Here is a 15,887-nt window from a genome sequence, read left to right on the forward strand (position 1 = left end):
AGGGTGAGACGGGGCTCACTGGGAACTGTGGTGAGGGTGAGACGGGGCTCAGTGGGAACTGTGGTGAGGGTGAGACGGAGCTGGGAAATGTGGTGAGGGTGAGACTGGGCTCAGTGGGAACTGTGGTGAGGGTGAGACTGGGCTCACTGGGAACTGTGGTGAGGGTGAGACGGGGCTCACTGGGAACTGTGGTGAGGGTGAGACGGGGCTCACTGGGAACTGTGGTGAGGGTGAGACGGGGCTGACTGGGAACTGTGGTGAGGGTGAGACGGGGCTGACTGGGAACTGTGGTGAGGGTGAGACGGGGCTCACTGGGAACTGTGGTGAGGGTGAGACGGGGCTGACTGGGAACTGTGGTGAGGGTGAGACGGGGCTGACTGGGAACTGTGGTGAGGGTCAGACAACATCCATGGAGGGCAGCAGCTGTAACTCCTCAGCTGGGACATGTGAAATAAACTCTTCCCACAGTGTGGACTGAACCATCTCCAGCACTAACAGGTCCCAACATCTGCATCATGTGACGGCGCCGTCACATGACAGTGGCCACATGTTTGACCCTTTAGTTGTATACACTGGCATATTCCTCGTGCACGTGTGCATCCATCTCGCTGCTGAGGATCTGTACCTTCTCATCATAAACGATGCCGGGTCGGACCTCCGGAGCCTGGTAGCCCGGTGTTCCCTCCACCCCCAGCACGCCCTCGTGGAAGGACTGTCTGGAGATGCCGTAGTCGGACAGCTTGATGTTGACCACATCCCGCTCCTACAAAAGAGTTTCCTTATGTTTAAGGCGTTCCCGCCCTGAGTCACGTGGTTCCAAACGTGCTCTGGACCTCCTACAGGTTGCATACGCACCTCCAGCGACCACACCAGGATATTGTCTGACTTGAGGTCACAGAAGATGATGCTCTTCCTGTGCAGATAAGCCAGTCCTGCTGCAATCTGATAGGCCACTTTGAAGGTCATCATGTGGCCCAGGGGCAGGTAGCCGCGACCTGCAACCGTGACACAAGAGCCGCGCTTTGACCGACACCGAAGCCCGTCCAGCTGCGAAAGGGCGCCGCGCCACCTACCTCTGCCTTTGCGCTTCTCCTCCAGAACCGTGTTGAGGCTCCCCAGGGGGGCCAACTGGAGGGCGAAGCAGAGCGGGTGGATGTTGATGCCCACCAGGTAGACGATGCAGGGGTGCTGCAGGGAGCGCAGCATGCTGGCCTCCTGCCGGAACTCCGTGAAGCTGCGGTGAGCATCCGCGGAGCGCAGGTGTCTGACCATGGTGTCTGGGACAGAAAGGAGACACCGTGCTGGGAGGACCCGCCGGGGCAGCTGGGGGGCTGAGCAACAGGGGTCTTTACCTGCGTCGCTGCTGACCGGCTGCTTCTGACACTTCTTGAAGTGGAAGCGTTTGATGGCCACGGGGCAGCGACGGTAGCGAGCCCGGTAGATGACGGTCCCACTGCCTCCCTGGCCCAGGATGTGACTCTCCTCCTCAGAGTACTCCAGCTGGGCCCTCTCCAGAAACAACCTAACACACACGCACACACAGGCATTACAAGAACTTTAAACAACACTTGACATTATTTAGTAAAAATAATCAAATCTGTCACGAAAAACAACCCCTCTAGAATGTGGTCCAGGCAGTTTGAACGCTCCCACATAAGATGCGATTCCTTTAAATGTGAGACGTTACCGTGCAGGGAAGTCAGTCATGAAGAGTTCAGGGACCAGTTCCTGGAGCAGGACTGGTTTCTCCACGTGTTGAGGGCAGCTGATGTGTTCGTTCTCCACTGCAGCCAGCACGCAGTCCTCCATGTTAAAGTAGTGGACGTCAGCTTTATCTGCTGGACTCTGAGGGCCGAGGGAGGCGCAGAGGGGGCAAGGAGCGTACTGCTCCACCAGCAGGCTCCCGTCACTTTCACTGGCTGTCAGAGCTTCAACACACACACAGGAAGTTCCTGAACTTTGGCCTCGACACGTCAGAATATAAATGATTCAGTGGGCCACAGGTCTTGACCCTGGCCCCAGAAGATGTGAGGATTTCAGCCCTAATGAGTGAAATCACAACAGATTAATCAGGGTGGTCCACGGAGCCGTGCACTGACCAGGGAACCACTGCTCAATCAGGCTGTGAACGTGGTCGGTGATGAACGCCATGGCGGAGAAATCTCTCATGTCGGACTGGCAGATGATCTTGATGCCTCCGCTCTTCTTCCTCCTCCAGCTGATATCTGACGACTCCACACTGGGAAAAAAAGATCCCACACAGGCCGTCAGGAATCGCTCCGGCATCGCTCCTGGAACGCTCCCCGTCAGCGTTTGAGCACACGTGCACGCGAGCGTGTGCACCCTTTGATTGTGCAGACCTCAGGTAGCCCCCCTGAAAGGTGACCAGCAGCCCCTCCTTCCAGTAGATGGTCTGGTTGCGCCGGACTCTGAAGGTGCTGCAGCGGTTCCTCTGCTGAGTTCCAGCGAAGGTGTAGAGTGCAGAGTGACTGTTGCGGGGGTTCTTAGTGTTCCTCTTGGGTTCAAACGACTGCACGCACACACACACACACACACACAGGCTCAGGTGAGGACATGTGGGGAAGCTGCTCGGTGCAGCAGGTGAAGCCAGAGGAACCACCTGCAGGTCCATCTCCTTGAGGCTGATGAGCATCCGGGCAATGAAGCGCTCCCAGAACCCGGCAGGAACAAAGCTCATCTTTATTAGTCGCTGTAGTGTGTTGTTGGTCTCCTGGCGGAAGCCGTGGATGTCCACAGCTGGTTTGTAAGGGAGAAGGTGCGGCAACAAATAACTGTGAACAGACAGAAATCACTACTGGGTTTCCAGAACCAAGAGAGATCATTGTAGACTGTTTCTGTCAGTCAGAACAACCGATAGAACTTTGTAGACGCAGCAAAGCTCGGGAGCTACGCTACTCCTGGATGCTACAGAACCTACAGACAGACAGTTACCTGTCGTTGGCCACCGGGAGCGCGATCTCAAACTTGGCTAGAAACTGGAAGTACTGCTCCTCGTTCTGCTGAGTGAAGCCCGTTCCTACCAGCAGCATCTGAAATGAGGAAGTCATCAAAAGGGTTCTTAACTGTCCGATCAGGCTGCCACATGCTGGGCTAGAACCAGGTCAGTCACAACCATCCCAGTATGGCTTTAGATCAGCTTAGAGGAAGAACCCAAAGCAAGGGTCTTCAGCATCAAACCCACTCTCAGGTCCTCAGCTTGGATGACTCCGTTTCTGGCCACGGCCCGAGATGACTTGAGATGCATGATCCTCTCCAGGCATTCAGACAGCCAGACGGGACACAGGAAGTAGAGGGTGCACAGGCCGTGGCTGGTGTCGGGGAAGTGCAGCAGAGCTCCGGTCTCTATCAAGAAGCTGATGGCTGGTGATGGAGACACGAGCAGAGACGAGCAGAGACATGAAGGGCAGGTGGACACGGGGACACCATAGAAGAATACACATCTCTCCCCAAGCAGGGTGGTTCCTGCGGCTAGCAGCGATGAGCTAGTCACTGTACCAGTCTGCAGGTCCTCATAGCCTCTGATGTCACTTCCTGGGTCTTGTTCAACAAGGGTCTGGAGCTGGGACTCAGTGATGTACTGGACCTCCCCCTGAGCTGCCCGCCTCTGCTTCTCCGCCAACACGGCTTTCTGAAGCGTCAGGTAGCTCCTGGGGATCTGATAGTCAGAGTTTCAGCCCTCTTCGCCTCAGGGGGGGAACATTTAAACATTTACATCCGACCAGAATGTAAAGGACGCCTCTCCAGCCGTGGCCGGTCCCGACTCACCAGTCTGCCCAGCAGCTTGTTGCCAAATACGGAGCTGCTGCTGTCCTTCATGGAGAGAGCCACCTGGTAGATCAGCTTCTTCAGCCCATCCACCCCCTCTAAGGTCTTACAGGACACTTCACTGGCAACACACACACACACACACACACGTTTACGCCTAATATCGTTGGGCTGTTCCGTTCCCACCGGGCTGGGAAACTAAACTAACACATAGCTTTTAAAAGAATGAGGTTTAAACCCATCATGTGTGGTCTCCAGGGCTTTATCCATGAGAAGAGTGAGGAGCGCTTACTGCAGATGTTTCCAGGTGATGTCCGGGTACCCAGAGGCTCGGGCACCCGACGGGGATCGGCACAGAGCAAAGATGTGAGCCCTGAGGGTGGCCAGTCTCTCGGTGCGAAAGTTGGTGTCGATGAGGTCCAAATGAGTCCCCACAATCACCACGGCAGAGTTTGGAGCTCTGGCCTTCAGGTCAGAGAGAAAAGGCGCCCTTTACGATGCGTTCAAGGAAATCGGACACAGCAGTGCTGGACGGGGAGGGGACGGGTACGTCCACACGCCCCCCACCAGAGGACTCCGACACACGTTCAGAGCGGGTTTCCTCACCGCAGAAACTACCGTCCACGGGTAGTTAACGGGGAGATCAGCTGGTTTTACACCACTTTTAATCCAAAACGTTTCTGGTCAACCAAAAACGGCTGTTTTCACGAGTGTTGATGGTGTGAATGTGGCAGATACTCCGACGCTTCACCTCTATGTTGAGCAGCCATGTCTGCAGGTTGCTCACAGCCTCCTGTCCCAGAGCCAGGTTCCAGATCACCACGTACAGGGCTTTGTCCGTGAAGAAGCACTGGTTGACCGTGGACATGCTGGCGGGACCGCCGATGTCCCACACGCTGAAGGTCACCGAATCCTTCTGTGAGAGGCAGGAGACAACCTGTGTTATGACTAGATGATGGAGGAAAGCACCAGCCAAGTTCCTCAGTTCATGCTGCACGTGCGAGTCTTGGTTGTGCTGACGTTTTTGCCTCCGTTGGGGTTGTCCAGCTCCCAGGTGGAGGTGCGGATGCTGCACTCGGCCGGGGTGAAGGGAGCGGCCTTGCCTGTCTGCAGGACCTCCAGCAGGGCGGTCTTGCCCTGCCTCGGGGGGCCGATCACCAACATCTTCAGCAGTCTGAAGTGCTCCGCCTTTCGGAGCTGAGCCCGGAGGAAAGCCAGGATAGAAATGGAACCTTGTAGAACACAGAACAAGGAGCAGATGATTCAACAATTACTGCAGAATCTGTTGGATTGTTTGGTTGCATTTATTCCTCAGTGTTTGGAGCAGCAGGTTCTGGAGCTGGAATCATTGGGACCAGCCCTCCGCTCCCTAGAACCTGGTTCAGGGTTCTATAAGGACTGTGGAGAGACACCCCCCCCAGGCTCAGCAGGGGGCCCAGTTTGGTCCATGTTACTCAGAAACTGCACTCGTACGAGGCCGACAGACATTTGTGCACATGCACGTGCACATCAGCTGTGCGCTGCTCTGGGATGTTTGTGCCAAACTCTCCATTTTAATGTATTTGAATTAAAGATTAAACTGTCGATGATGAAAGAATTGACTCAAGTTTGAAAACAGACAACTTTATAGAGAAATAAATGAGGTCAACAGTATAGAAATACTATATAGAAATAATGGACTCTAAAAATAACATTCTGCTAGTGTCTAAAGGTAATAAATGGATCGTCCTCGTCCTCAGCGTGTTCTGACATCAGCTACTCAAGTCCACTTTTCCTTGGTAGGATAATGAGACATTTTAAAGCCCGTTAGGACATTTGATACCTTCTTTCCTGATGTCCTGGGGGACATTTGTGACGGGGAGGTTTTCAATGTCCAGCTGCCACAGGTTGGAGAGCTGGGCCAGCTCAGCCGGAAGCTCCCGAATCCCAGAATTACTGTGGGGACCAGAACCAACAACACAGACAGACAAGAAGGTTCTGTTAGCCCCAACCGCAGCAAAGTCCAACATAAACGTCTCCCATGCTGGAGACTATTGGGTGGAACATCTGGACTTAAATAGAAGGGATCTGCTGCTAATGGAAGGAGGTCGCTGTTGGCAACAGCAGCAGATGTGAATCCTTAAAACAGCTGCCAACAGCTGGATTAGGCCCGATTTCATACCAGGCAAAGGTTCCCAAGAACTGCAATCATATGGTAGCAGACGTGGGGGAGGGGGGGGTTGTAGAGTCGATGCATTTCTCCGTTTATTTTTCTTTCTAACCAGTTAAACTGACATTATTATCATGTTAATTTAACTGGAAGATGCAGCAGATGAATACTACAGTAAAACCCTTTAAATATGTGTCCGATCTTACTTAAAGGGAAGCCAGAGACGGTGCTGTACACCTGCGGTCTGGTCCTAAACACGTCGGGACGGATCAACGTGTGAGGAAGGAGGCGTATGAGGAGCCGAGAGGCTAGAGAAGAACACTAACTTGGAGAGGTAGAGCTCGGTCAGGCTGTGCAGGCCACACACCGACTGAGGAACAGAGTCCAGCTGGTTGTCGTTCAGGTGAAGCACTTCCAGCGAGTCCCGTAGAATGGCGGGAAACTCTATGGAACAGGCTGCAGAAGCACAGCAGAGAACAGGTGTTACTCCACATGAGGTGAGGGGAGACCGGCAGCTTCAAAGACCCTGAAGATTCAGCTAAACCATCACAGGGGCACTGAAAACATAAGGATCCCATGAAGATGCTGGAGACCTAGAAACGGCCACGTTTCAGAGGGTTCGGTACCTGGATCGGGGTCCCTCCTGCTGCGTGTCGTCAGAAAGGCCAGCATCCTGGGTTTAGGCACCTCCTGGGTTCTAGAGGAGAGTCTGACATGAAGCGAGCAAGCCAAGAAATGTTGCGTCTTGTTTGTGATTGCGCCAGAATCCTGGACCTGGCCCATCTCAAGGTTCTGACGGCCCACCTCACACCCACATGGCCCACAGTGCCTAGAGTAATCTACACACCAGGTAGGGGGACCGCCCCGGACAAAGGGTGATCTTTCTTTAGAGCTTTAAAACCAGTTGGTGTCTGATGATGTTGGGATCCTGCTCCAGAGGAGACCTGGTCCCCCCTCAGCTTGAACCTGGTCTGGGCTCAATGGGGAGCAGGTAGTTACAGTCCTGCTGGTAGTTACAGTCCTGCTGGTAGTTACAGTCCTGCTGGTAGTTACAGTCCTGTTGGTAGTTACAGTCCTGCTGGTAGTCACAGTCCTGTTGGTAGTCACAGCCCTGCTGGTAGTTACAGTCCTGCTGGTAGTTACAGCCCTGCCGGTAGTTACAGCCCTGCCGGTAGTTACAGTCCTGCTGGTAGTTACAGCCCTGCTGGTAGTTACAACCCTGCTGGTAGTTACAGTCCTGCTGGTAGTCACATCCCTGCTGGTAGTTAGAGCCCTGCTGGTAGTCACAGCCCTGCTGGTAGTCACAGCTCTGCTGGTAGTCACAGCCCTGCTGGTAGTTACAGCCCTGCTGGTAGTCACAGCTCTGCTGGTAGTCACAGCTCTGCTGGTAGTTACAGGCCTGCTGGTAGTTACAGCCCTGCTGGTAGTCACAGCTCTGCTGGTAGTTACAGGCCTGCTGGTAGTTACAGCCCTGCTGGTAGTCACAGCTCTGCTGGTAGTTACAGGCCTGCTGGTAGTTACAGCCCTGCTGGTAATTACAGTCCTGCTGGTAGTTACAGTCCTGCTGGTAGTTACAGCTCTGCTGGTAGTCACAGCTCTGCTGGTAGTCACAGTCCTGCTGGTAGTCACATCCCTGCTGGTAGTCACATCCCTGCTGGTAGTCACAGTCCTGCTGGTAGTCACAGCTCTGCTGGTAGTCACAGTCCTGCTGGTAGTCACAGTCCTGCTGGTAGTTACAGCCCTGCTGGTAGTCAGAGCCCTGCTGGTAGTCACAGCCCTGCTGGTAGTCACAGCCCTGCTGGTAGTCACAGGCCTGCTGGTAGTCACAGCCCTGCTGGTAGTCACAGCCTGCTGCTGGTAGTCACAGCCCTGCTGGTAGTCACAGTCCTGCTGGTAGTCACAGCCCTGCTGGTAGTCACAGCCCTGCTGGTAGTCACAGGCCTGCTGGTAGTCACAGGCCTGCTGGTAGTCACAGCCCTGCTGGTAGTCACAGGCCTGCTGGTAGTCACAGCCCTGCTGGTAGTTACACCCCTGCTGGTAGTTACAGCCCTGCTGGTAGTTACAGCCCTGCTGGTAGTTACAGCCCTGCTGGTAGTTACAGCCCTGCTGGTAGTTACAGGCCTGTTGGTAGTCACAGTCCTGCTGGTAGTCACAGCCCTGCTGGTAGTCACAGTCCTGTTGGTAGTCACAGTCCTGTTGGTAGTTACAGTCCTGCTGGTAGTTACAGTCCTGCTGGTAGTTACACCCCTGCTGGTAGTTACACCCCTGCTGGTAGTTACAGGCCTGCTGGTAGTTACAGTCCTGTTGGTAGTTACAGTCCTGCTGGTAGTTACAGTCCTGCTGGTAGTCACAGCCCTGCTGGTAGTCACAGCCCTGCTGGTAGTCACAGTCCTGTTGGTAGTTACAGCCCTGCTGGTAGTCACAGCCCTGCTGGTAGTTACAGTCCTGCTGGTAGTCACAGTCCTGTTGGTAGTTACAGCCCGGCTGGTAGTTACAGTCCTGCTGGTAGTTACAGCCCTGCCGGTAGTTACAGCCCTGCCGGTAGTTACAGTCCTGCTGGTAGTTACAGCCCTGCTGGTAGTTACAGCCCTGCTGGTAGTTACAACCCTGCTGGTAGTTACAGTCCTGCTGGTAGTCACATCCCTGCTGGTAGTTAGAGCCCTGCTGGTAGTCACAGCCCTGCTGGTAGTCACAGCTCTGCTGGTAGTCACAGCCCTGCTGGTAGTTACAGCCCTGCTGGTAGTCACAGCTCTGCTGGTAGTCACAGCTCTGCTGGTAGTTACAGGCCTGCTGGTAGTTACAGCCCTGCTGGTAGTCACAGCTCTGCTGGTAGTTACAGGCCTGCTGGTAGTTACAGCCCTGCTGGTAATTACAGCCCTGCTGGTAGTTACAGTCCTGCTGGTAGTTACAGTCCTGCTGGTAGTTACAGCTCTGCTGGTAGTCACAGCTCTGCTGGTAGTCACAGTCCTGCTGGTAGTCACATCCCTGCTGGTAGTCACATCCCTGCTGGTAGTCACAGTCCTGCTGGTAGTCACAGCTCTGCTGGTAGTCACAGTCCTGCTGGTAGTCACAGCCCTGCTGGTAGTTACAGTCCTGCTGGTAGTCAGAGCCCTGCTGGTAGTCACAGCCCTGCTGGTAGTCACAGCCCTGCTGGTAGTTACAGCCCTGCTGGTAGTTACAGGCCTGCTGGTAGTCACAGCCCTGCTGGTAGTCACAGCCCTGCTGGTAGTCACAGTCCTGCTGGTAGTCACAGTCCTGCTGGTAGTCACAGCCCTGCTGGTAGTCACAGCCCTGCTGGTAGTCACAGCCCTGCTGGTAGTTACAGCCCTGCTGGTAGTTACAGCCCTGCTGGTAGTTACAGCCCTGCTGGTAGTTACAGGCCTGTTGGTAGTCACAGGCCTGTTGGTAGTCACAGTCCTGCTGGTAGTCACAGCCCTGCTGGTAGTCACAGTCCTGCTGGTAGTCACAGTCCTGCTGGTAGTCACAGCCCTGCTGGTAGTCACAGCCCTGCTGGTAGTCACAGCCCTGCTGGTAGTTACAGCCCTGCTGGTAGTTACAGCCCTGCTGGTAGTTACAGCCCTGCTGGTAGTTACAGGCCTGTTGGTAGTCACAGGCCTGTTGGTAGTCACAGTCCTGCTGGTAGTCACAGGCCTGTTGGTAGTCACAGGCCTGTTGGTAGTCACAGTCCTGCTGGTAGTCACAGCCCTGCTGGTAGTCACAGTCCTGTTGGTAGTTACAGTCCTGTTGGTAGTTACAGTCCTGCTGGTAGTTACAGTCCTGCTGGTAGTTACACCCCTGCTGGTAGTTACAGCCCTGCTGGTAGTTACAGGCCTGCTGGTAGTTACAGTCCTGTTGGTAGTTACAGTCCTGCTGGTAGTTACAGCCCTGCTGGTAGTCACAGCCCTGCTGGTAGTCACAGTCCTGTTGGTAGTCACAGCCCTGCTGGTAGTTACAGTCCTGCTGGTAGTCACAGCCCTGCTGGTAGTTACAGTCCTGCTGGTAGTCACAGCCCTGCTGGTAGTTACAGGCCTGCTGGTAGTTACAGGCCTGCTGGTAGTTACAGCCCTGCTGGTAGTTACAGGCCTGCTGGTAGTTACAGGCCTGCTGGTAGTCACAGCCCTGCTGGTAGTTACAGCCCTGCTGGTAGTCACAGCTCTGCTGGTAGTTACAGCCCTGCTGGTAGTTACAGCCCTGCTGGTAGTCACAGCCCTGCTGCTGTAGTCACAGCCCTGCTGGTAGTCACAGCCCTGTGGTAGTCACAGCCCTGCTGGTAGTTACAGTCCTGCTGGTAGTTACAGCCCTGCTGGTAGTCACAGTCCTGCTGGTAGTCACAGCCCTGCTGGTAGTCACAGCCCTGCTGGTAGTCACAGCCCTGCTGGTAGTTACAGTCCTGCTGGTAGTCACAGCCCTGCTGGTAGTTACAGCCCTGCTGGTAGTCACAGCCCTGCTGGTAGTCACAGCCCTGCTGGTAGTTACAGCCCTGCTGGTAGTCACAGTCCTGCTGGTAGTCACAGCCCTGCTGGTAGTTACAGCCCTGCTGGTAGTTACAGCCCTGCTGGTAGTTACAGTCCTGCTGGTAGTTACAGTCCTGCTGGTAGTTACAGCCCTGCTGGTAGTTACAGCCCTGCTGGTAGTCACAGCTCTGCTGGTAGTTACAGTCCTGCTGGTAGTTACAGCCCTGCTGGTAGTTAGAGCCCTGCTGGTAGTTACAGTCCTGTTGGTAGTTACAGTCCTTCTGGTAGTTACAGCCCTGCTGGTAGTCACAGCTCTGCTGGTAGTTACAGTCCTGCTGGTAGTCACAGCTCTGCTGGTAGTTACAGCCCTGTTGGTAGTTACAGTCCTGTTGGTAGTTACAGCCCTGCTGGTAGTCACAGTCCTGCTGGTAGTTACAGTCCTGCTGGTAGTTACAGCCCTGCTGGTAGTCACAGCCCTGCTGGTAGTCACAGCCCTGCTGGTAGTCACAGTCCTGCTGGTAGTCACAGCCCTGCTGGTAGTTACAGTCCTGTTGGTAGTTACAGTCCTGCTGGTAGTTACAGTCCTGTTGGTAGTTACAGTCCTGCTGTAGTTACAGTCCTGTTGGTAGTTACAGCCCTGCTGGTAGTTACAGCCCTGCTGGTAGTTACAGCCCTGCTGGTAGTTACAGCCCTGCTGGTAGTTACAGTCCTGCTGGTAGTCACAGCCCTGCTGGTAGTCACAGCCCTGCTGGTAGTTACAGTCCTGCTGGTAGTTACAGTCCTGTTGGTAGTTACAGTCCTGCTGGTAGTTACAGTCCTGTTGGTAGTTACAGTCCTGTTGGTAGTTACAGTCCTGCTGGTAGTTACAGCCCTGCTGGTAGTTACAGCCCTGCTGGTAGTTACAGCCCTGCTGGTAGTCACAGCCCTGCTGGTAGTTACAGTCCTGCTGGTAGTTACAGTCCTGTTGGTAGTTACAGTCCTGTTGGTAGTTACAGTCCTGCTGGTAGTTACAGCCCTGCTGGTAGTTAGAGCCCTGCTGGTAGTTACAGTCCTGTTGGTAGTTACAGCCCTGCTGGTAGTTACAGTCCTGTTGGTAGTTACAGCCCTGCTGGTAGTTACAGTCCTGTTGGTAGTTACAGTCCTGCTGGTAGTTACAGTCCTGTTGGTAGTTACAGCCCTGCTGGTAGTTACAGTCCTGTTGGTAGTTACAGCCCCGCTGGTAGTTACAGTCCTGCTGGTAGTTAGAGCCCTGCTGGTAGTTACAGTCCTGCTGGTAGTTACAGCCCTGTTGGTAGTTACACCCCTGCTGGTAGTCACAGTCCTGCTGGTAGTTAGAGCCCTGCTGGTAGTTACAGCCCTGCTGGTAGTTACACCCCTGCTGGTAGTCACAGTCCTGCTGGTAGTTAGAGCCCTGCTGGTAGTTACAGTCCTGCTGGTAGTTACAGCCCTGCTGGTAGTTACAGTCCTGCTGGTAGTTAGAGCCCTGCTGGTAGTTACAGCCCTGCTGGTAGTTACAGGGTCGTCCTTTACATGGTCAATAAACACAGACAGAAGAATCACAAACATTTGTAAATAAAGTGATCGTAATAAAATCCTGCTTAAAAAGGAGCTCCTGCCTTTTCTCAGGTTTGTCACACTAAAACATGTTAGTTCCAACTTTCTAGTAGTTAGTTCCAGCGGGTCCCAGGACCAGCGGGGTCCCAGGACCAGCGGGGTCCCAGGACCAGCGGGGTCCCAGGACCTGGTCACAAAAGAACCAGGAACTTCTGACTGGAAGAACCCTGATGGAGATCCCTTCATTTCAATGAATATACAGGGGTGTGTGTGTGTGTGTGTGTGTGTGTGTGTGTGTGTGTGTGCGTGTGAGTGTGTGTGTGTGTGTGCGTGTGAGAGTGTGGGTGTGTGTGCGTGTGAGAGAGTGTGTGTGTGTGTGTGTGAGTGTGTGTGTGTGTGTGTGTGTGAGTGTGGGTGTGTGTGTGTGTGAGTGTGGGTGTGTGTGTGTGTGTGTAAACATGACTGAGGACCTACTTGCCAAGTTGGTTTCTGGAGAGATCAAGTGTTTTGAGCTTTGAGCAGGTCCATTTACTGGTAGGTGGGAGTGCCGATATGTGGTTCCCACATAGTCTCAGAGAGACTAAAGCCTGTTGGGAGGAGGAGGGGAGGAGGGGGGGAGGAGGGGAGGTGGGGGAGCAGTTGGGGAGGAGGGGAGGTGGGGGAGCAGTTGGGGAGGAGGGGGAGGGAGGGGAGGAGGGGGGGAGGGGGACAGTGTAAAGCACGCTTTCACGTCCTTTCAAGGAATACACAGACAGCTGGAGGACAGTGACATTAATCTGCTCTCCTGAGGGGAAATGACCAAACCTGGTGCCTCCTCACACCGGTCACATGGTTATAACACACGGTTATAACACACGGTTATTACATTAAATCATTTGAATCTATGCAAACACTTTAACCAAAAAGTATTTAGACTTTGTCTGTGTAAATTCTCAGTCATCCAGGTCATTGTATCCAAGGTAGTTTTCTCTGTCAACTGGACTGGGTTTCTTCTCTTGAAGACGTTTCGCCTTCTATCCAGAAGGCTTCTTCAGTTCTGAAATCGCTTGGGAGAGAGCTTGAAAATATATAGCCCCTGTGGACCATTTGCATGCTAATGATCCGGGTGGTCACCTGAGAGTCGTTAGCAGGGTCGTTGGTCGGGTCGTTCACCTAGTTTCTGTTGAGGTGTCTCCCCTTTGTCTGCTGGGTCACATGGTGATGAGTCACTGGGTCTCCTGGAATGGTGAAAACAAACATTCACACCATTCCAGGAGACCCAGTGACTCATCACCATGTGACCCAGCAGACAAAGGGGAGACACCTCAACAGAAACTAGGTGAACGACCCGACCAACGACCCTGCTAACGACTCTCAGGTGACCACCCGGATCATTAGCATGCAAATGGTCCACAGGGGCTATATATTTTCAAGCTCTCTCCCAAGCGATTTCAGAACTGAAGAAGCCTTCTGGATAGAAGGCGAAACGTCTTCAAGAGAAGAAACCCAGTCCAGTTGACAGAGAAAACTACCTTGGATATTTAGACTTTCAATTACAGGAGTTAAAACATCAGGAACCTTTCACTGCAAACCCGTTTCAATGTTGATGTTCTGGATGATAAGAAAGAGAGAGAGAGAGAGAGAGAGAAAGAGAAAGAGAAAGAGAGAGAGAGAGAAAGAGGAAGAGAGAGAGAGAAAGAAAGAAAGAAAGAAGAAAGAAAGAAAGAAGAAAGAAAGAAAGAAAGAAAAAGAGAGCGAGAGAAAGAAAGAGAGAGAAAGAGAGAGAGAAAGAGAGAGAAAGAAAGCTTTCTCTATGGCAATGCTGCCACCTGGAGACTCTGTTACATATTACACATTATTACAGATTATTACACATTATTACAGATTATTAGACATTATTACAGATCATTAGACATTATTACACATAGTAGTAACTACATGCGGTCACATGTTACACCGTTACTCCAGACAGGTAGAACAGCCAGCTGGACCTGGTGGAAGGTTGGCTGACTGCCCCAGGAGGCTGACTATCACTCAGACTGGAGCTCTAATCAGGAGCAGAAGAACGTTACCTGTTCACCGGTCAGACGGAGCCGAGGGAGCCTGCTGACGACCCTTCTGGCTCCACAGGTGCTGGGATGTTTCCAACCATCAGACCCCCGTGGTCACACCTACCTCCAGCTCAAAGATGTACGAGGGCAGCTCCTTCAGGCAGTTCTCGGAGAAGTCCACCTCCTGCAGCTGGGTCCTCCAGAAGATGGAGATGGTGTCGGGGAGACTCTCGATCTGGTTGTTGGAGGCTTTGTACTGTTTCTGCAGACAGAGCCAGGAAGGACACCACCGGTAATACCAGTTAGATATCATTCCACGGGATTGTTGGGAATAGATGTGATCCAAGGGAACTGTGGGTCCCTACCAGGGGACAGGCCCAGGGGTCGGGGACGCTGCTCAGATGGTTCCTGCACACTCTGAGGACACTCAGAGACTTCAGACAGTGCATGACGGCCGTGGACAGACTGCTCAGGCAGTTATCGGACACGTCCAGCTCCTGCAGCTTACGCAGGCCGATCCAGTTGGTACCTGAGGGACACGGGACACCTTCAGGAGTGATCCTGTCCTTGAAGATGACGTCACACCTTCAGGAGGGATGGACGTCTCCAACATCTGAACTGAGCAGCAACATGAGGATTACAGAACATGAAAATGGCAGGAGCTGAACATGGACCATTCCTGGACCATTCACCAGTCCATGGACCATTCATGATGGTCCATGAACCATTCCTGCCGGTCCATGGACCATTCCTGGACCATTCACCAGTCCATGGACCATTCATGATGGTCCATGAACCATTCCTGCCGGTCCATGGACCATTCCTGCCGGTCCATGGACCATTCATGATGGTCCATAGACCATTCCTGCCGATCCATGAACCATTCCTGCCGATCCATGGACCATTCACCAGTCCATGGACCATTCATGCCGGTCCATGGACCGTTCCTGCCGGTCCATGGACCGTTCCTGCCAGTCCATGGACCAATCATGCCGATCCATGGACCAATCATGCCGATCCATGGACCGTTCCTGCCGGTCCATGGACCGTTCCTGCCGGTCCATGAACCATTCCTGCCGGTCCATGGACCATTCCTGCGGTCCATGGACCATTCATGATGGTCCATAGACCATTCCTGCCGATCCATGAACCATTCCTGCCGATCCATGGACCATTCACCAGTCCATGGACCATTCATGCCGGTCCATGGACCATTCCTGCCGGTCCATGGACCGTTCCTGCCGGTCCATGGACCAATCATGCCGATCCATGGACCAATCATGCCGATCCATGGACCAATCATGCCGGTCCATGGACCGTTCATGCCGGTCCATGAACCATTCCTGCCGGTCCATGGACCAATCATTGTCTTGTACCGGGCTGCAACAGTCAGAACAACAACGTACTGTTGGGGATGTCAAACAGCGTCCGGAGCTGGTTCTTGGCGGCAGAGACGCTCTGGATGAGGGTCAGGTGGAGGAAGCCAGAGGGCAACGTGGCCAGCTGGTTGTTGGAGAGGTTCACCTGCCGCAACCTGGAGCACAGGACAGACGAAGGAGGGGTCAAGAACAGGAAAAGCTCCATCTCCTGCCCTCTAAAGTGAAGCCTGGTCTTGGAGGAGCAGGGAGAACATGACCCTGAATGGAGTCCAGGCCTGTACCTGGAGCAGATGACCTCCTGGGAGGTGTGGACGGCCGGCAGCTCCTTCAGCAGGTTGTTGGACAGATCCAGGGTGAGCAGGTGGAGGAGGCCCCAGGGCAGCACCGAGGGCAGAGCCACCAGACAGTTGGAGGACAGGTCCAGGTGGACGATCCGAGAGGACATGTCCATGAACCAGTCCAGCTCCAACCAGGGCAGCTGCAGATGACTCCAGCAAACACTGACGGTCTACAGACACAGGAGGAGGAGCTGTTG

The 15,887-nt window shown here is 53.8% G+C and overlaps 1 protein-coding gene across 8 annotated transcripts in view; it reads right to left on the reverse strand.

Moving 5' to 3' along the window:
• Positions 1-15,887, reverse strand: part of lrrk1 (leucine-rich repeat kinase 1) — a 34,744-nt gene that overhangs the window by 12,240 nt on the left and 6,617 nt on the right. For all 8 annotated transcript variants that reach the window (XR_008949345.1, XM_057025066.1, XM_057025065.1 and 5 more), the window contains 23 exons: positions 15,634-15,860; positions 15,380-15,507; positions 14,339-14,502; positions 14,098-14,235; positions 12,418-12,530; positions 6,562-6,632; positions 6,262-6,391; positions 5,609-5,721; positions 4,807-5,018; positions 4,538-4,702; positions 4,079-4,251; positions 3,787-3,907; positions 3,517-3,676; positions 3,203-3,381; positions 2,953-3,050; positions 2,621-2,792; positions 2,361-2,530; positions 2,100-2,239; positions 1,688-1,928; positions 1,353-1,522; positions 1,074-1,277; positions 856-995; positions 626-763 (listed from right to left, as the gene is read on the reverse strand). Coding sequence is in view for 7 of the 8 variants with exons in the window: in XM_057025066.1 (XP_056881046.1) it covers positions 626-763; positions 856-995; positions 1,074-1,277; positions 1,353-1,522; positions 1,688-1,928; positions 2,100-2,239; positions 2,361-2,530; positions 2,621-2,792; positions 2,953-3,050; positions 3,203-3,381; positions 3,517-3,676; positions 3,787-3,907; positions 4,079-4,251; positions 4,538-4,702; positions 4,807-5,018; positions 5,609-5,721; positions 6,262-6,391; positions 6,562-6,632; positions 12,418-12,530; positions 14,098-14,235; positions 14,339-14,502; positions 15,380-15,507; positions 15,634-15,860 (3,567 nt within the window). In the remaining variant the exon portion in view is untranslated. The remainder of the gene's footprint in view (positions 1-625; positions 764-855; positions 996-1,073; positions 1,278-1,352; positions 1,523-1,687; positions 1,929-2,099; positions 2,240-2,360; positions 2,531-2,620; positions 2,793-2,952; positions 3,051-3,202; positions 3,382-3,516; positions 3,677-3,786; positions 3,908-4,078; positions 4,252-4,537; positions 4,703-4,806; positions 5,019-5,608; positions 5,722-6,261; positions 6,392-6,561; positions 6,633-12,417; positions 12,531-14,097; positions 14,236-14,338; positions 14,503-15,379; positions 15,508-15,633; positions 15,861-15,887) is intronic.

This window comes from Takifugu flavidus, chromosome 2 (genome assembly GCF_003711565.1).
Source record: "Takifugu flavidus isolate HTHZ2018 chromosome 2, ASM371156v2, whole genome shotgun sequence".
NCBI classification, from domain to species: domain Eukaryota; kingdom Metazoa; phylum Chordata; class Actinopteri; order Tetraodontiformes; family Tetraodontidae; genus Takifugu; species Takifugu flavidus.